At 34.1% G+C, this 21170-nt stretch overlaps 1 protein-coding gene across 4 annotated transcripts; it reads left to right on the forward strand.

Annotated features, from left to right (window-relative positions):
• The first annotated feature begins 8891 nt into the window (after positions 1-8891).
• On the forward strand, positions 8892-19398 carry LOC132608949 (probable pre-mRNA-splicing factor ATP-dependent RNA helicase DEAH9). 4 transcript variants are annotated; one of them, XM_060322763.1, is made up of 23 exons: positions 8892-9239; positions 9703-9847; positions 10789-10863; positions 11682-11771; positions 12027-12106; positions 12437-12506; positions 12620-12705; positions 13438-13498; positions 13666-13761; positions 14389-14488; positions 14603-14649; positions 14731-14814; positions 14915-14968; positions 15203-15303; positions 15397-15487; positions 15845-16009; positions 16924-17013; positions 17104-17175; positions 18034-18132; positions 18262-18348; positions 18455-18508; positions 18645-18724; positions 18980-19398. In XM_060322763.1, the coding sequence occupies exons 1-23, from the start codon at positions 9139-9141 to the stop codon at positions 19125-19127; spliced, it is 2076 nt and encodes a 691-aa protein (XP_060178746.1). In that variant the 5' UTR covers positions 8892-9138; the 3' UTR covers positions 19128-19398. The 4 variants fall into 4 exon arrangements, with proteins under 4 accessions (XP_060178746.1, XP_060178748.1, XP_060178747.1 ...); XM_060322764.1 differs by having other exon boundaries at positions 8897-9239; positions 13441-13498; XM_060322765.1 differs by lacking the exon at positions 9703-9847 and having other exon boundaries at positions 8893-9239.
• Positions 19399-21170: the final 1772 nt, after the last annotated feature.

The following is a 21170-nucleotide window of genomic DNA, read 5'->3' on the forward strand; positions in this document are numbered from 1 at the left end:
CTTTTGTTTTGCTAGTGGGCTGGTGCAGACTTCCTCAAACTCTTTCAGTTGTTGGATGCGCAAAACAACCTTCTAGTCAACTGTCCACCCAGTCAAGTGCCTACGAGGATCCCGTATCCAGCAATCCAACCTATACAAAGGGCATCAATCAATTTACAGGGGGAGACCAAAAAAAGGAGAGTAGATTGGTTGTTTTTTCCAGTCAAGTATAGTTGATAATCCTGACTCGCTTGTTCAGTACTGCTAACTATTATAGGAGGATGTCGCCTCCTCGGGACTACCTGGACGGCTCTCGGTTCTTGAGCATTGTGGGGGATTAGGCGGCAGTTGAAAGAGCTGCTCGAAAGCTTGACGAAGAAGCGAAAAAAGAACGGCGAAGTCCATCCGAACCGTCCAATGAAGAATAAGAGGAGAACAAATTCCCTAGGACTGCTATAACTGGCATGATATAGACCACGAAAAATATGAATCTTAGGAGCACTGGCCGCCATGGCCCAAACGAAAGTAAAAAGACTTCTAGCTTGCGAATGGAAAAGAGTTGCTTTAGGCACGGACCACAAACCCACGAACCTAATAGTTGGATCCATGAGGAGACAGGAGAAAGCCATTCATTCCGGTCATTGAGCCCGGAGCCCGCCCTACGGATCCCCTTTGTTCAATGGGGGAGGGGTCATACCTTCCCCGCCCGCGACGTTTCATAAGTCAATGATTTGGGGCACAGAATCTGCCGTAGATTGACTTCCCCTCATCCAGTTCCTAGTTTCTAAGCTACTGATGAATCTAGCAATTTAATGAGCAATTTTAGTTTTATTCACTGAGCAATATCCCACGTCAATGAAACTGAACAATAACTTTTATGCCTTTAGCTAAACATTTAATCACTTTGTACAATAAACAAATTGCTATTACTCTCTCCGTCTCAAATTATTTGACGTGCCTATTAAAAATAGTTATCTCAAATTATTTATCGTTGTAGAAGTTCAAGATAAAATTAATTAATTTCTTTTCCATTTTACCCTTAGTAAAATTTTGTTATTAATGGAGATGACATGCATATATAAGAGTCAACATTTAATGAAGATAAATTATAATTTAAATATAAATAAGGGGAAAGTAATCAAGACTGCCTCCTAATTAATATTTCTTAGGATGTGTAAAATAAAAAAGCGACAAATAATTTCTTATGAAAAAAAAAAGGTGCAAAGACAATGTCATGATCATTGTAAGACGACTTTTGCCAGCCAAGAATAAAAGGTTTACTAAAAAAATAGTAAATCATGTGTCTTCGTAACTTCTTTTACTAACTTTACTAAAGAAAATACAACTATTGGAGTAGAAGCAATCCTCAGTGAGAATATTTTGCATATTTCTTGGAAGGGTTCCAAAAATAGATATGAAAGGTTAAACTATCATATTCATGCAAATTTCCAATGAATGGGAGGCCTATAACACCTGGTGGTAGATTATTTTTCACACTCTTTCTGGCTTTAGGAAGAAGAAAAATGGGAAGGGCTAGAAAACTGCAGAAAGAGCGTCTTTTGTTGTCCAACTGCACAAAATAATACTAGTCAATTAAATGTCTTATACTCCTATATATATGAAACGGATCTTGGTTTAAAATTTTCCTTTTCTTTTTTGATTAAAGATTATATAATTTCTGTTCAGTGACAATATAGAAGAATTTTAAATTATCAGGTCACCTAATATATACTAACTATATATAAGCAACTATACACAACAAGTGGAACCATATACTTGAAAAATAAGACACGCAACTTGCTGCATCAAACTGATAATGAAAAAAAAAACTACCAATATATATTATTTAAATCCTTAATTAAAGGTATGTTAAAAGAAGGTCTCCCGATGATAGATCCTCCCTTATTGGTGGGTGATGATTTATTGAATGGTGTAACAAAAAGAAATTTTATAATTTATAGCAAAATGGATAATCCATTTATAAACTTACCTATCAATGACCAGATCCTTTTGATAAGAGGGGATAAAAGTTTGTAGTTAAAAACGGAGAGAATGAGATTTTTTGCACAAAGTTGGTCAAGAATTCAAACCTTTTATGTAGATGTTATACTTCTCATGATTTTTCTTGTTGTATCATTTCATGAACCATATAATATAGTTATAATGGAAAATATTAGAGTGAAATCGGAGCAAATATTAGTGGAATAATGGCAATACCGGTTAGTAGATGTGTCAAAATGGGCAGGCTCAGCCCAACCCAACCCAGCCTTAAAGGGCCAAAGAATTAAATGGGATAGGACGGGCTGACCCTTTTAATTGAAGGGTCTGCAAAATGACAGCCCAACCCAGCCCTTTAAATTTTTTTATTTTCTGAAATAACATTTTTTAAGTGATTTTTGGTACAATTTGAACATGAAAGTTTTGCGGTATGAAATAGAAGAAACTTTTGCAATGTGAAATAGAATATTCTACCACCCAGTCTTGCGCAAATTCGTATCATAGAAGAAAAAATTCAAGACAAAAAATAAATTATTATTTTTAATCACTAATTCAGATCACGTTTAAAAACAATTAAACATAATATAAATTCTAAAACTAAAAATTATTACTCCAGTTTCTAATTACTACTTAGTACTAAGTACATTCTTTTTCCTCATTACTTTTTATCTTTTTGTTTAATTTACTTATATATTTTTTTAAAGATGAATTAATTTATTATTATTTTCTGGCCTCAAGAGTTGGGGCTGGCGGGCCGAGAGAAGTTGGGCTTTTGATCCTCACTTCTATATGGGCCAAAAAAATCTTAGCCCAATCCTCTTTAAATTAAAAATTGGGTTGGGTCAGTCTCACGGGTCAAGCCCATATTGATAGCTCTACCTATCAGTACTCAAATAAACTTTGTCCATATAAATCACGAGTGATAGAGAAAAATCATAGCCCAAAATTGGAAGCTTGAAAATGACCTCTGTTCTGTAGCAATCAATATTTTTCGATTTTTAGTCAGCAAAAATTGAAGCTTGAAAAAGACCATTATCCTCTACCAATCAATATTTTGCCCAACAATAATAGCATTAGCGAAAGGCCATATATAGGATAAGTGAATAAATATCTTGTTTGGATAATAGCACCTTTGGTTCTCAATTAATTATAAATTTTAATTCTAATACCTGTGTTATATGATTAAGTACATATTAATAGATATTTGTGTCTTTATCCTTTTACATAGAATATATGACTAAAATACTTTTTTTTATTTACTAAAACTTGATTATAGTTTGATATTTTGGGAAGCGATAACGAGTTAGATTTTTAGTATAAAGTTGAAGAGGGTAGATACTTGATGATTTTCACCCCCTTTTAAGAATTCTAACCTTTTATGTAATTGATTTGGATGTTTTGTTTTTCTAGTTGGACCATTTCATACGAACCATATAATATCGTTACAAAATAGAAAAACGGAAGTGAAGTGGGAACACTATTAGTGAGCTAATGACAGTACCTATCCCTCAAATCAAGTTTAATGCTACTTTCCCCCTCGACCTCTGCAAATACTTAACTTTTTCTAATATTTTCTTCTCAATTGCAACAAGAAATTTCCAATGACAAATTAAGGTTTTGTTTCTTTCTAGTTTTTCATTCAATGTTCGGTATCAACACTGGTGCTCCCAATAGTCCACATTTGCGCTGTGTAAGGCTCATTTTAAAGGGAAGCGCTACCTATAAAAAAAATGTGTTCAGGACACGAACCCAACACCTCTATTTGAGATACATAATTGTTGAAATTAATACACGCTAATTAGAATAGAAAACTATGCTGCAATAGTGGCTATGAAAATTGCAGAACATCAGTGAACTCAACTGTCGGCAGCAAATCGCACGACACTTGCGTTTTATTTGAAAACAATGCACAGAGAAAGGAAAAAAGGAATTTCAAAATTTCAAATTTTCGATGTTTTGATGCTTCGGTGAATTAAAAATCTAAAGCAAAATTTCTATATAACCAACGAATCAGTGTATTGAAAAGGTTCCTTGTGAGAAAGGCACCATTTGGTGCCCTTGTTGCACATTCTAGTGGGTCTTTCACCCATTCACACTTTATCAAATCCCAACATAGAACCTATACTTTTGATGTACCTTGAGAGGGGATTAGTTGTTGTGAGCGGGATCTTGCTCTATTTTTTGAAAGTTTATTAAAAATCCTACTTGAGAAAGGCACCATTTGGTGCCCTTGTTGCACATTCTAGTGGGTCTTTCACCCATTCACACTTTATCAAATCCCAACATAGAACCTATACTTTTGATGTACCTTGAGAGGGGATTAGTTGTTGTGAGCGGGATCCTGCTCTATTTTTTGAAAGTTTATTAAAAATCCTACTTGACCCATAGATTAGGGCCTGTTCCAATTTAAATAGGTGCTGGGAATTTTCACTCCTATTTTCTGTAAAGTGTTTCCGAGTTATTTACGAAAAGACATCTACTCCTAGAAGTGGACGAATTAACTTAAAAAAAAAAAAGAGGAAGTCGCTTGAAAAAACAAAAAAATTCTTTTTGTAGAAAAAAGATAAAGAAAAAACATCTCAAAGTTTCAATGCAAAATATCAGTAACTAATATATTCTTGCTGAGGGACTATTTTGGTCCTTGTCTTCGAATTAAACTTTCAATGTCCCGCCCTTTTTTTCCTCATTGTTCTATACTTTGAATAATTCCAAAAGACGAATTATCATCGTTATCTTCTTATTTGACCTTTTCTTTGTCTTATTTATGGAAAGAAAATCTAAGAAATATATGACATGATCTCAATCTAAACTTTAATGCAAAATGGATAATAGTGTGGAAGAAAAGGTCTTAGGTATTGTTTGCTCGTTGAGAGAAACAGAAGGAGCGTTCTTGATTTACCAAGAGAAGACCATTAAAGAGATTGAAGGAGGAGGATAATTTATCACAAAAATACTGAGCAAAAGAGTAAAATTGTCCTTTTACAAGGATTAGTATTTTTCATTCACAATGTTTTTGGTTCCAATTACTTTTCGGATATCTATTTGGATTTTCTTCATTCCAATCACTTTTCGGATATCTATTTGGATTTTCTTCATGACTTTTAGATTCTTAATCAAGCTTGTCATTTCCCATATTACTGCAATTGCGCTCGTGTCTGATCTAGCAACTAATACATGCCACACAAAAATTGATGATGAAGAAGATAAAAATTGCCAATACATGAAAAATTCTCAAGATAATAGTTAACACATTAGTGTTACATATTAGAGATGGCAAAATCAATCCATCTTTTAGTAATCACCCCAACTAAGTTTAAACAGGTTGTGTGTTTGACCCGTTTGTTTGACTTGACTTAACATGTTAAATTTGAAATAACATGCTAAACTATTTGGTTGAACAATCAAATAGTGTATACCAGATGGGCCATAATACAGTCCAAACACCAAACTTACAGACAAAATCAAATTTTGGAAATTGAGATTTATAAAAATAATAATAAAAAAGAATTTAAGCTAACAATTTAAGAAAAATAAATTAGCTTATTTAAAAAAAAAAGTAAAATACAAAAGGATGGGAGTTGCGTCGTGTAGGGCGTATTGAATTACGACCAGTCATTTAACCTAACCCAACTGATCATTTTACCCGTTTTAAATTCCAAAATAGCCTTCATTTTTCTTCCTTCTTTCTTTAGGAATATTTGTAGGAAATCCCATCTTCCACAAATGTGATTATACTCCGATCTTTTAGGGCTGCTTTGATACCGTATTTAAGGGATTATTTGCCATTAATTATGTTGTATTTGGGATTTCAACTTTGTACATATATAAACAATGGTGAGGAAACATGGAACTATAAGATTGTAAAAACTTCACACAATAAAGTTGTCGAAGATTCTAATTTTGAAGATTCGACGTTTAGGGATTCAAATTCTCCACGTGCAAGAACAGTTGAGGATGAGATTCTGAATAAAAAGGGAAAAAAGATTGCAATCGGTGACTATGAAGTATGAACTCACATTGAGCTTCATAAAGTGAAATTTCTCCTACATTTAAACAACTCAATCATCCCTTTGGAATTGCCTACTTTACATTCCCAATATTAAAGCACCTAACCAATTTCACTTTCTTTCCAATAATTTTAATTTCTAGTTATTCATATACTCAACTAATTTATTCAATAACCTACTATAGTACACAAGCACGAGCATTTTGCAAAACTAACCATAAATAATGGGACAGATGAATTCACATTGAGTTTCATAGAGGTAATTTCTCCTACATCTAAAAAACTCGATCACTCCTTTAGAACTAATTCGTTTTCCTTCCCAATATTAAAGCGCATAACAAATCTCATATGAACACTTTCGTTGATATATAAAGCAAATCTAACCACAAAAGGATATTTCTATTTAGCAGTAAACGATTGTACGGAAAACTATTTGAATTCTACAGTCAAAAGTTGGGCTATCTGAAAACTGAGAATTAATTTAAAATAAATTAGTACTTGCTCCTCTCCAAAGAAACACATCACATGTCCTGCTCTGTTTTCGAAACGTGTATTATTTTCTTCTGCACAAAACACGTGTATCGTATTTTACCATTTAACATAAAAAAAATGGAAGACTTTATTAACTCCATAAAGCATGGAACATGAAAGATTGCATAAACTTTTATCCGACTCTCTTTTGAGTTTTCCAAAAGGGAAACAACTCAACCCAAACTCATTTTGGGGTTTTTAGTATTAAAATCCTGAAATTAGTTTTGCATTTTTTTTAACTAACATGTACTATTATTTTCGAAGTGAACATGTAGTACAAAACTCCCAAACAAATTAAGCTACTAACCTCTAATCTATTGAATGACTAAATTGAGCTACTAGTCTCTGGTCGGTCTCATTCAACCAGTACACTCTATCCTCCAATACATAACTACTTTCAAGAATAGCAATTCGTTTGAGCTAACTTGGTAGCAATCTTCTCAATCATGGATCCACAAACAAAGACTTCTTGGATAATCTGTCTGACCAAACCTCTGTCCTCTTTTTGTTCTTGTGAAAATACCCGAGCATTCCTTTCTGGCCATATATGATATACAGCCCTAACTAGACACATTTTGTAGATATCAGGCTGCAAACTTCGACCAGATGCATTGCTAGTTGCCCATAATTTCTCTTCTTGCCATCGTCTTACATTCCTGGATATGTTCTACCATTTCAAGAGTTTGCTCCATACTCTCTTTGAATATCAGCACTCAAAAAATAAATGATTATGGCTCTCATCTATGTGGTCACAAAGGGGAAAAATAGCTAAATCTATTGTTCCCCATTGCGGTAGTCGATCCTTTGTGGACAACCTTCCCATTAAAGCCAATTGCAAAATAAAAATCAACTTTGGGCAGTCAAGATTGTAACAAGTGAGCCTCCTCCATTCAACTTTAGGGGAATCACCAAGTGCACATTTTTTTTTTATTATATAGAAAACTTGGCTTGCTGCATCAAAAACTCTTCATCCCATGAGATAGCATCCAAGTTTTTTTTTTTTTTTTGCATTAATAATCTTATTCACCATCCACGATGCTTGTTTACTTTGAGCATCCCACACTGGCCGCTTTATGTAGGAATTAAGAAATTAGTTTTACATTACTTGTTTGGTTTCGATTTTTATTGCTAATAAATGATCACTACAGAAAATATATAAAAAAATTAGTCAAAAAAGGCAACTTTATGTGACAATAATTAATGAAATTGATTCAATTGGAAGATTAAGTCAAGAGAATACTGGGTAGAGTGTTGTCAAGACATAAGTTATTTAAGGAGCTTGCATATCTTGTACATATTATGATGTGGCATAAGTTCAAATTTGAAAGACAAAAATTAAAGAGTAGCCTATTTGAAAGGCAAAAATTAGCACAAAATTGGGACAAAAGTGCAAATGACCCAACATCTCGTCTTCTTTCTTGTTCTTTTCCAGTGAAAAGAAGATACCATTAGCTTTTAGTTTTCGCATACTATACAGAAGCAGTTAAGCAAATGGTAAAAAATTTAAAATGTCTCAATTTAGGGAAAATAAAGAAAGCTAGTGAAGAAAAACCGTATTTCTTTTTGTAGTTAGTCAAAAGGAAAAAGTATAAAAAAATAAAAATAAAATTTGATTCCATTTAAGACCCACCATGGATAAACTTTCTCTACTTGTCCCTTTTTGGGATATCCTTCTTTTTATTACTCTTGTAATTTATGAATCTTTCACATCATGGTGTAAATATTTCTTCACACAATAATTTAATATTTTGGAAGGGTTAATTTCATAAAGTTTAAGACCCACCATGGAAAACGTTAGACGACGATCTAAAGTTTATAAATTTAATACAATTATTAGACAATAATTTAATATTTTGTATTTAAAGTTGAACAATATCCGAGCATATATTATATCGGTATTTAACATTATTGGAAGGGTTAATTTCATAAAGAATATATTTGCATAATTTTAAAAAATAAGAACCAAATTTAAATAGTAGCCAATAAAGAGGCATTGGCTTATAGTCAACCCCAACCATGAGCTTCTTGTTACACCAGGCCCAAAAACTAAATCATTGCGTAAAAACCCAAAACAAAAATTCAACATCTCTTCTTCGTTTTCTCGGTGGAAGTGACGCGTGATGTCTTCAAAGTGTTCGATCTTAAATTTTTATCCCTAGTAAATATTTTTTTTTTCTAAAAATGACTTTAATTTGAAAAAAATCATTGCGAAGATGTTTTATTGTTCATTAGACATAAGTTCTAACTTTTGTTAATAAAAAAAAAATTATAATCAATTGAACAGTTCACTATATTAAAGCTTTATAAGCAAAAGCTAAAAGTTATGGTTTATTTTAATTTCATTAAACTAATTTATGTCCGAGGAGCTATAAAAACTCTCGCGGAGGGCATTAGTGAACCTTACCCGTTTTCTCATCTAGTAGCAACTAGCAACTAAGCAAATATTTGTTAGAAAGTGTAATTACCCAAAAAGTTATGTTTAAGCAACTTTAAAAAATAGGGACAAAATTTAAAATTTAAATAGTAGCCAAACGTAATTAGACCTAGAAAACAAAATCTTTGGTTAAAACCCAACATCTGTTCATATACAGAAGAATCAATTTAGCAAGTGGGGTAAACAAGAAATGTCACAATTTTGGAAACCAGGAACAGAACGACCTCGTATTGTAGATGATGAAGAAGGTGGCGTTGTTCTTTACCCTACATCTTCCTCTTCTTCCTCTGGGTAAATATTTTATTTTACTGCTTTCTTTTTACTGCACATGGATTCTTAAAATTTTACTGCTTTATTTGTTGTGCATATGAATGTTATAATTTTACTGCTTTTTCTTTGTTATGAATCCTAATTTTTTTGTTTGTTATGAATTTTACAATTTTACTGCTTTTTCTTTGTTATGAATGTTAAAATTTTACTGCTTTCTTTGTTATGCATATTGAAATTTTACTGTTTTTTTGTTTATGAGTGTCAATTTTTTTTTTAATGAATTGAGCAATTTTTTAGTTACCTAAAAAAAAATAAAAAAAATCATCGACTTTTGTAATACTCAGGCAAACTTGGGTTACTTTTTGGTTACGAAGCAAAGAGAAAGAGTTTAGTGGTTTTAGTACAATAAATGTAAAAGTTGAATGATTATCGGTGAAACTATCCCGTTAGTTATATAAGTAGTAATTATTTGTGGAATTTCAAGATTTGGGTATGGGAGTTTAGAGAAGCAAAGGCAGAGGCTGCCTGTGTACAAGTACAAAACTGCTATTCTTTACTCAGTGGAGACTCATGCTACCACCATTATTGTTGGAGAAACTGGCAGTGGCAAAACTACCCAAATTCCTCAGGTTAGTTTTTCTTGGTTTTCTGTAAAGATTATGTTTTTATAATAGGTATGATGTGAAATGTTCTCCCTAGAAAATATTTCATCAATCAAAGGTGTAACGGTCTTGAACTTGTTGGGGTCGGCTATATGAATTGTCAGACCTCAGTGCCCAGTTATGATTTAGTATTCACGCATTCAACATAGTTAGACTATTTTGCATTTGACCATCAACCGTCTTCCGTTAACGGGGACTGTGGCAGACTCAGGATTTCACTAAAGGAATTTAAAATATAAAAAAGTAAACACATGAAGAAGCCATGAGGTTTCAACACATAGTATATACACATAAGAAAAGATTGATTGACCTATCTATGCTGTGTAATTTTTCGATGAAGCAGGTGTCAGTTGACTCGCCTTAGACAAAGGTGGCTCTGGCACTAGGAATTTGGTAAGGGGATTCAACATTATGCCTGAATGCATCTTCGTCAGTGCATTAAAAGCTTCACTTATATCAAGGAGATTCAAAAACTTTATATACATACCAAAAGTTCTTTTTTTTTTTTAATAACCGCTTTACACAGTATAATTTTCCGACGAACTTCCTTATACGTGGTTAAGGGGAGTTATGAAGCATGTGTGGTGGTACTTAGAAATAATTTCGAGTTACAAAGAGTGGAAGTAATGTCTATATGTTGGTAGGAGCAAGAGATACAACTAGGCTCATAATGGCAGTAAATTGTTTTTTGCTACTTTGGGCAACCAAACATAAAATGTAATTCTACCAAAGGACATCTTTTCCTATTAAACATATTACTGTCTAGTGGAGCCATAATTGTAGTATCTTTATTCTTTGTCTAGAAAATGCCAATGAACATTTCGTTTTAGTTTGATTAGAGAAATGAACTCTTTACTCTTTGGAAGGTTGAAAACTTAATGATATGTGGTACATTTTAATGTGTGTAGTACCTGAAAGATGCTGGTTGGGCTGAAGGAGGGCGCATGATAGCTTGCACTCAACCAAGGAGACTGGCAGTCCAGGTGTAATATTCTGTTCATGAGAGCTCTATGCTCTTTAAAGAGTGAACTTTTGTGTAGTTTCAGATTCTTTTTTTTAGTTTCCAAAAAGAGTGAACTTTTGTGTCTTCTTATATATATGTCTGATATCTTTCTAATCGAAAGCAGATGCAAGCAGTATGGCTGCTTGTGAGGTACACATATCATTGTACTTGTTACTAGGGGTGGCAAAATTAACCATGAAAACATGACAGCCCCAACCAATAACCTGCCCAATTATTAGCTCACCCTTTTAGACCTATCCATTTCAGCCCATCTAAAGTTGGGTTGATATGTAGTGCAAATTGACCCATGAGAAACCTTGTCAAAGTATTTTAAAAAGACATCTTTTTTATTTGATATGTTACATATAGCCATAATAGAGGAAAAATAGTTTTATTAGATACTTAAAAAATTATAAAAGAACAGACAAAAAAAATTAAAACATAGTAAGAATTCGGCGGGTTGGGTTATGACCCCCTTTTTAGCCCATCCAGCCCATTTATCAACTCAGCCCATTTTGACCCACCCAAATTCAGCCCAATCCGTCCATTTGACACCCCCTACTTGTAACTTTGTTTTTGAGATTTGCCAGGATGCTTGTATTTACAGTTAAAAGTTTTCTGTAGTCACTTTACTTTCTTGGTTAAGAAAGTGAAAATTGCTAATGTTGACATGTAGTTGGCCCAAATGTATTATATTGAAGAGCAATACCATCCTGCTTATAATATTTGGACATAATGCCCCTTATGGTTTAGTTAATATGAAACACTTCTTTCAAGTCTCACTCTTTTATAGTGCAGGCAGTCGCTACAAGAGTTGCTGAAGAAATGGATGTTAAACTTGGTGAGGAAGTTGGTTATACTATTCGATTTGAAGATGTCACAAATGAGGTGGGAGCTCTTTCTTTATACTTAACATTTTATTGGGATAAAGGAAATAATCTTTTGCTTCATCGTGGGTATTTTTAGAGTTCATATGTTCGTAAAGAACAGATAAATCTTTTGACATCTGCTGGGATTGCATATTTCAAGGTGTTAGGTCTTATAATGTTGCTACGTGACTGTTGACCTGGAATAGTTTTTCCTTTTTTTTTTGGATAAAATATGTTGACCTGGAACAGTAATGGTCGTGTTCTTGCATTACAGGAATTAACTAGGGTCAAATTCCTTACTGATGGAGTTTTGCTGAGGGAAATGATGGACGATCCTCTATTGAGCAAGTATAGGTACTGTTTATGCTTTTAATGCCTTCAAAAGGTTCGACTGTTTGAGTGCCTCCTTTTCTATTTTCTCCATCATCTAGCGCTGCTTTAATTCTATTATTTACACCCTCGCTCTTGACTTGTAAGCTTCACTCATCTGTTCCTGAAGGCTGTCTTACTTCTAAAGTAGCCTGATTTCTCCTCCCAAAAACTCAGACGTGCTTATGAAATTAATCCACTTTATATTTCTAGCAGATATTGAAAATGTCTACTGGAAGATGTTACCTGACTCAATAAAAATGTCTACTGGAAGGAGAAAATCGTAATCTCTGATTTGTCTTTTTAATCATACAGTGTGATAATGGTAGATGAAGCTCACGAAAGGTCTCTCTCGACAGACATCTTATTGGGACTACTGAAAAAGGTCCACACTTAGTACACTAGACTGGTTATTGTATTTTCTTATCGTTCGAGTACACTTGTTTAGTTCTTGTCTCTTAAAATGTTATTGTTTCCTATGGCTTCTTCAAAATTTAGATTCAAAGGCGTCGGCCAGAGCTGCGTATTATAATATCATCGGCTACGATTGAAGCAAAATCAATGGCTGCTTTCTTTACTACCAGGTTGATTCTTCTTGTGACGAGTAATTACCGAAGCTTTAATAACTTATTTTACAATTAACAAGGTGATTTGAATCAATTCCTCTTAATCAAGTTAATGAAAAATGTATATTGCATAACTATAAAGTGCAATAAAATAACTGTTACCATTCTCCCAAAAAAAAAAAAAAATTCTATAAAATATTGCATTTTTATAAATCTAGTAAAATATCTTTTGTTAGAAATTTGGTTCAAATCTGTCATTATCTAATTTTGCTTCCTGAGCTTGCTTCCTGGGCTTTCTTGATAACTAGAAAGCAAAGAGTATTTGAGGTAGAAATAACTGTCTTTGACAACTAGAGAGCAAAAAGTATGGAAAAAATAAATTCTCTGTAAACACTTTATATTTTATTCATAAGCTATCTTATATAATAGCAAAGTGTTCTAGTACTTAATGTGAATATATATGACATGCTAGTATAGTATTTCCCACTTCACTTTGAAACACAAAGCTTTGTATTTTGCTCAACCAAGTAGGAAACCTTATATTTCCTATTCTTCTGAGTAACACTTTGTTTTTCTATGCTTCAACTTTCGAGCAGCCTTTGATCCCTTTGTGTACATCATAATTTCCGCCTGCATCATTATTTTATTCTAAGTATCAGTAATTGTTTTGTCATTAACAGCTACTTATCTTCTCTTAGTATATAGGTTTTACTGTTTGCACTTAAACTTTTTTGTGTGACCAAAAATTAGCAGAAGACGAAGAGAGCAGGAGCAAGGACCAACAAAAGAACCTGCTATTCTGTCAGTTGAGGTCTATGGATTTCTGAGACGATATCTCTTTGCTGTCTGCTTTGTTTGCGCAACCAAAAATCATTAAGTATTTTGTGAACACCTAGGGAAGAGGATTTTGTTCATGCTTTTCTTTGGTTCATTTGCCACCTTACTGAAGTATCATCTTTTTACACTGTGACCTTCTAGGGTAGGGGATTTAATGTGGAGATATTCTATGTTGAAGATCCTGTCTCTGATTACATTCGGGCCTCTGTTTCAACAGTGATGTCGATCCATGACCAGGTACACGCTAGAGCATCACTTCTTTGAATTTTTTGGCTACATCAAGCTCAAATGTGAAAAATGTTGGGTTCAGTTCTAAATGATGAAATCTCTTCTGTACTTTTGGTTCCCACTTGATGATAATGTGCCTACAGCGCAATCAATTTCTTGGTTAAAAAGTGCTTATTTTAGGTAGTTCAAGGGTTTGGCCAAGCTTTTAGGGAAAAAATAAGTGTTTTTGGCTAGTAGTTGAAGTAGTTTTTTCAGAAGCTAAAAAAAGTAGTTTTTCCCCAAAAGCACTTTTGGAACATAGGCCAAGCACAAGGTACTGCTCTAATATTGACTAAAGTGCTTTTTAATTGATTAGCCAAACACAAACTGTTACCCAATAAAAATACTTTTCCAAAGAGCACTTTTGACAAAGCACTTCTCAAAATAAGCAGATTTTGGAAGCTTGCCAAACAGTCTATAGATGTCTTTGAATGAGACAATGATTGAAATTCGTAATTTGTCAAAACTTCTGCTGCCTCTAGTCTAGTAATTTATCTTTGATTTTCTCAGGATAACTTTCCCATGATTTCTTTCTTCTTTGATCTCAATATTCTATCACACAGCACTTGACTTATGGCTCTTCATTTATACTTGTAGGAGCGGATGGGAGATATCTTGGTATTTCTAACTGGTCAAGATGACATTGATGCTGCAATACAGTTGCTCACTGAAGAAGCCCAAAGTAGTGGGAAGCAAGGTACTGAATGATAAAAAAGTGGTTGTAGAAAAACACATTGCCTTGTCTGAAATAAAAAATAAAAAAAATAAAATGGATAGATATCATAATTTTTTCAATTCACTTTTCTTGCAGGGCTGGTTACTGTGCCACTGTACTCGGGACTTCCTCGAGCAGATCAGGTAGGTAATGCATCATGCAGTTTTTAAGGTCAAGTTTCTTTGAACTTTTCACCAAATGTTTCTGTTTCTTAATTTTTACAGGACCTTGTGTTTTCCCCTACTCCCAGAGGAAAGAGAAAAGTAATATTTTCAACAAATATTGCTGAGACGTCATTAACTCTAGAGGTATAAATCTGAAACCTTGGGGTCTAAATCTTTGGACGTACATGTTCTTAGGTTTGTCTTCATCATATTACTGAGCTGGATATTATTTTTCTGCCTTCAGGGTATTGTCTATGTTGTTGATAGCGGGTTCTCAAAACAAAAATTCTACAACCCGGTACTTTTTTCTCTCTGTTTGACTTGACCCTTTTTCCATGCTTTCTGATCAGCTTTTTGTGGTTGTTGACTCTTTTATATTGATCTTCCCTCTAGTCTGTTGATTCACTTTCTGGTAATTAGTGCTTAAAGAATTAGTGCTTAAAGAATGCAACTTATACATGTCAAAAAAGAATGCACTATATGCATGTCATGCCTGATATTGCATTTTCAATTTGGATATGATCTAAATCAGATTTCAGATATTGAGAATTTGGTAGTGGCACCAATATCAAAGGCATCTGCTCGACAAAGGGCTGGTAGAGCTGGAAGAGTTCGACCAGGAAAGTGTTATAGGTAGGTGGCTTACCACATATTATAATGTGGAGCTTACCCTTAGAAGCACCACGGAAGGAACATAATTGTTGACTTCCCTATTTTTCTGTTCAGGCTCTACACACAAGATTATTTTGCCAACGAGATGTCTGTGGTGGGAATCCCTGAGATACAGAGATCAAACCTCGTTTCCTGTGTCATCCAGGTATCCCTTTCTTGAACCATGAAGATGCTAGTGCCGTGCTTTCTCGTTATGATTTTTTTTTTCCCAATATGAGTTTTTAGTCTACAATATTAAGTACTTTGGTCTAGCTCAGCATCCGACTTCTAGGGAGCAAATAATTTTTTTTTTTGTTCATGAATAATGAAATTTCCTTTTATGCTCTATTTTCCATAAGACCACCAAACTTTGCTCATTCATGAAGCTTATATTATTCAATTGGGGGTAATTGGCTAATTCAGTCAAGAGAAAACCATTTAGTTATTTAAGGGTAAGTTTTACTATCCATGTAAGGCAAAACTAATAGCAAAAACGTTTTTTTTTTTTTAATCTATGTCCCAGTTGAAGGCCTTAGGCATCGATAATATCTTAGGTTTTGATTGGCCAGCATCTCCATCACCTGAATCGATGATCAGAGCACTTGAAGTACTGTACTCCCTTGGAGTACTAGATGACGATGCCAAACTTACTTCACCAACTGGATTTCAAGTTGCAGAGATTCCACTGGTATGTTTCTAATCGGCCATCTCGTTTGCTCCATTAAATTCCCTCACGTCCTTCTTCGATGTTCATTGCAAACTATTTTTGCCAGCTCCAGTACTATGTCTTGCAAGTTGGATTCTTCCCGTCAAATTTTACAATTATGCTATCTATTTACGACATTTCTCTTCAAATACTACCCCTCTTTCCCCCATTCTCCAATAAAAAGATTAAAAAAGGAATCCATCATACAAGAGTAATGAGCAAGGAATATTTATGCATTTATAAAAAATAAAGTAACACCTAAGGGAGTGACCTAGCGGTTGACAGTGATTTCTACAACCATATGCCCAAGTGTTGGTGGACAAAGTTACCCGATACCTGTGTTGGGGAAGCGAGCAGGTACACAGTAAACCCAACACCAGTATTACACAGAAGAAAATGTAATGAAGAATTCTGCAACTGAGGAGGAGAGAGACATTTCTTTTGCTCCCATTGGATACTCAATCGAGATTTGATTCCGTAGAAGCCTTTGCCTTGAGTATGAATATTTGTTTCCAGCTGCTGCGGTTGAGGCAACTTGCTTAAACTGCACCACTGAACTCTCTTTCCTTTGTTGTAGTTTATCGTTCTCACTAGCAATTGCAAGATTAAGTCTTTACTTTATTCCTTTTCTTCTGCAACGTCTTAAATGTTAATGAATAAATATCAGTTTCTGCCAAGAACTTATGTTGTCTACTAGAAACAGCTCTCTTATGCTGACGCACATTGTGTTATTGAGTGCCATAGGTGTGAGATCCATAGGCAGTTGATTAACTTGATGCTTAATGCTTTGCTAAAGGTTTCTCGGTGCACTACAATTATGTAATGTGACTCTTCAATTCATGGATCTAGGAATCTTTTTATTCACTCTGTTTTTGAAACCTGTATTTTTTGTGTAGGACCCATTAATATCTAAAATGGTCTTGGCTTCTTGTGAGTTTGGATGTTCGGAGGAAATAATTACCATTGCTGCTGTGCTCTCCATACAGGTAAATTCTTGTTTTCTGAACCCTAATTGATTTAGCAATAAAACAGGACTTCTATCTTTTGTTTGACCAACATATTGTTAATTTTTGCAGTCTATTTGGATTCCTGTTAGAGGAGTACAGAAACAGTTGGATGAAGCAAAATTGAGATTTGCAGCTGCCGAGGTATTTGGTTCCTTCTTTTTGCTTACTAGGTTCACCTCAGTAATAACTTATTAGATTTTGAGTGACATTGTCAGTCTTTCTATTTAGTTACAATTTGAGCGGTTAAGAAGTTTGACTTCACAACAATTCAGGAGAACCAAAAGCTTCACAATTGTTCACCAATTACTACATAGGATTTTTTCCAGGATTCATGAAAAAGTAAAAACATAATCTTTGTATTTTGCACCCATCTGACTATCTTGTAGATTAAGAAGTGGTTGCTCAAATGTTGCGTTACTTATTGGAGTGAGTACAGATTTATATATATATATGATACTTGGAATGTATGAAAAATCCCAAGGCTACGACCAAGTATACTGTTCAAATTTTTGGAGGAGGCAAATATTGCCAGTTAGAAAAGGGTCAAATAAAATGAGTTGGACTAAAAGAGAGTTGGTAAAGAAAATTGAGAGAAATGGAGTAATCACCCTATTGCCCTATCAATTGCGTAAACTTCTCAGGATCTTGCACTTCCCTTTTCTTTCCTTGTTCATCTACTTGATGCATTGCATAAGCAGAAACGTTTTCTTAGACAAAAATTTGAATTGGTGCAAAATTAAAAAAAAAAAAAAACAGATATTGTTTTTTGTCTTGTGATTCTCTACAATGTCTTATGAAGTGCAACAAATAGCGCATGCACTTAGAAAATTTGTATAGAGACAGTATAGTCAGTAAGTTTTATCTTAACATATCATCTCTTGAAATAAATATCTCATCCCTAATTGGAATTAAGATTGCTGCCTATTTGTTTCTAGTTATTTACTACTTGTTCAGTCTTCTTCCAGTAAATTCACGTGTAACTTTGATGTACCTTTGCAGGGTGACCATGTCACATTCTTAAATGTGTATAAAGGATTCATTAAGTCTAACAAATCTTCGAAGTGGTGTCACAAGAATTTTATAAATTATCATGCCATGGTAAGTCCTAATCCAGCTTCCATAGGAAGCATTTTGGATGCTCTATTTTTTCTTTTTCTCTAGTTTTTACAGTGTTTGCGTTTTGAAGGGCCTCTTGTGACATCCCTGACGTTTTCCCTTTACATGCAGAGAAAAGTAATCGAAGTTAGGGAACAGCTCAAAAGAATTACACTACGGTTGGGCATAGGATTGAAATCTTGTGAAGGGGATATTCAGGCAACTTAATTTGCTGATTCAGTTGTTTAAATTTTTTGGGCGGCAATTCTCTGTCATTGAAGAGCTTAAGCTGTAATAAGTGTAATTAAAATTAGTCATTTTGCAGGCAGTAAGGAAGGCAATTACAGCGGGGTTTTTCGCCAATGCTGCCCGTTTAGAAGTGAGTATAAATCCATTAAGTAATTATTTTTATGTCTTAAAAGGCACACTCCCTTTCCGTTTCTGTTATCATTTCTGCCTTAAGTTTTTCTGATCTGGGCATAATTGATAACGTGTGTTACTCGTCTTTGAAACAGCCATTCAGCCACAATGGGATGTATAAAACTGTCAGAACTTCTCAAGAAGTTTATATTCATCCTTCATCCGTGCTTTTCAGGTAAGATAATTTAACATCTCCATTAAAATATAATAGCTTAATTTGTTTGCCGATATTATGGAGAAGTAGGTGTTATTTTCCCTTAGTTATCATGAAATGAGGAAATTTGTTGAGGGTCTGCATTTATTCCTACTTTAAAGCCAATTAATGGATAGCATTTGATAAAATAGCAAGAAATAAAACAAGATAAGTAGAAGTGTTATTATGTTTTGTTACATATCTGAAGTTTATTATATGTTTTCTCAAATTTGACAGGGTCAACCCGAAGTTTATCGTGTACCATTCGCTTGTTTCAACGGATCGACAATACATGCGAAATGTCATTACTATCGATCCTTCTTGGCTAACGGAGGCTGCTCCGCATTTTTATCAGAAGCAGATGCATAGTTCTATTCCTCAATAATACACAATTTTCTTGGATGCTCCTTGGTAGCCTTGTACTGGTTTGGAAGATTGTAGCTATTTGAATACCTTTTTAAATACACTAACAACTCCTTGTAAATTGTTTATACTTTCTCCTAATGGTAGAGTTACATAGGCTCGAGGGAGGTGAGTTGAATACGATTAACCGGAAAATTATATTGTGTATAGAGGTCAGATGTTACTTTCTTATGCATTTATGTTGAATGGTGAACAGACTTTGAACATTCTTAACAAAATTGCTCGCTTTGTCATTGCTTTCTCTCATCTATGTATTGCCATTTCTCTCCCTTGGTTCTTTTTATTGACCCTATTAAACTGTTTTAAGCAAGACTAAGCTTGAAAAGGAATGACAGATTCATGCATATATGAAATTTCTGCTGTAAATACATATTGAACATGGAATAATCCACTAGCAAGAGTATTTGACAACTCGTACTTTCCTTCAGTGTCACTCTCATCATGATTAGTGGTTGCAAATGGGTGGGTAGAAAATGGGTTAGACAAACACGGGTTGGGTTGCAACCCGCCCATATTACTATGGGTAAAAAACGGGTTGGGTAAAATATGGGTTGGGAAAAAATGGGTTTAACCATCCAATACAAGTAGATTCTCTTGATGTGCTGGCTCAAGACTTACAAAAACAAAAAACACAAGATGAGACATGTTCATCCTGAAAACGCCTTTTAAAACATTGATCTTACCTTCTCACTAGGACACCAATACAAGTATACACTACAACTTTGTCTTGATAACTGCTATTGTCTCAAGGCCTATAGCTTTAGTTACATTTATTCATACATGAGAGGACAAACTCTTATAAAACATGTGCAATTGTCACAAATTATTTGGTTGACAGCATCATTGATCAAATATCTTCACCGCGATTATCGAACAACTCTTATAGTGTCCCTTACACGGGGTGAATACAAATTAATCGATGCTCAAAAGCAGATACCAAACGCATGATGAACCAAAAACAAAAGTACTAGCATTCATGGATACTCAGCTTGGCACACAAACACTATATTATTTTCAGTTTTTCACGAATTAAAAGGACAAAATCAAAAGACTACAAGACAATACATGTACTTGACCACAGTTTGTTGCAATAGTTGCAATATAAGGACGTGCTAAACAAACTAACCAAGAGTAATTAACTAGCCAAGGAAAGTGAATAGGGAAACTATTCATATAACTTCCCTTAATTTATTCTCAAACTCACACCATACAAATAGTATATAGTCTTGAGATGTAATATAGTCTCAAGCCCTAGCTTCAGTTTGGTAAAATATTATTTTGTGCCTCAAACAGCTGACACTAACTGTGTGAGATTCTTTTTTTCTCACAAATTGATGGACTCGAGTCACACACCTTTGAATCCACTAATTTGTGAGACAAAAAGAAGTGTCACACAACTAGTGTCAGTTTTGTGAGGCACATAATAAATATTTTCCTTCAGTCACAGGTACAATGACGACAAATAAAGGTAGTATATGTATCACAAGTGCTACAAACTATACCCTTGACGTATCTACCGGCACCTGGTGGTAACCTCGGCCTCGGGATTCCCCTCGGGATGCCCCTAATCTGATCAGTAGTAATGTTGTTTGAATTCATTGCTGCATCGATAAATAATTAGAATGACATGTATGGTCACGCAATTTCAACATGATATCAAAGTAGTATATATAGGTTTATGGATTTCCAAATCTCACCGGCCGCCACCCAAAACTAAAAATATTAGTTTTCGGAAACGTGCGTCGCACGTTTGTTCCATATCATTATTATAAAATTTATCAATACTTAAAAAGGCTGTTACAAAATATGAATATTAGTGATATGAAAGGGTGGAGCTAATTACTTATCTCTCATATTCATATTCAATTGCAATTAGATGTTAATTTACTCTGTAAGAGGTTATTTCTCTTTCACTACATGAAAGTCGAATTTCATATTGTTCATATATGTAGTATTGGACTTTATAACACTTATGTTACTTTTAGTTTTTAAAAAAGTACACGAC

This window comes from Lycium barbarum, chromosome 9, assembly GCF_019175385.1.
Source record: "Lycium barbarum isolate Lr01 chromosome 9, ASM1917538v2, whole genome shotgun sequence".
NCBI classification, from domain to species: Eukaryota; Viridiplantae; Streptophyta; class Magnoliopsida; order Solanales; family Solanaceae; genus Lycium; species Lycium barbarum.

Bases quoted from the DNA above. Each gene is read 5' to 3' on its own strand.
- LOC132608949 (XM_060322763.1), top strand. From the start codon at position 9,139: ATGTCACAATTTTGGAAACCAGGAACAGAACGACCTCGTATTGTAGAT. The intron at 12,507-12,619 runs GTCCACACTTAG...TTCAAAATTTAG, and splicing joins TATTGGGACTACTGAAAAAG to ATTCAAAGGCGTCGGCCAGA. The intron at 15,304-15,396 runs GTAGGTGGCTTA...TTTTCTGTTCAG, and splicing joins CGACCAGGAAAGTGTTATAG to GCTCTACACACAAGATTATT.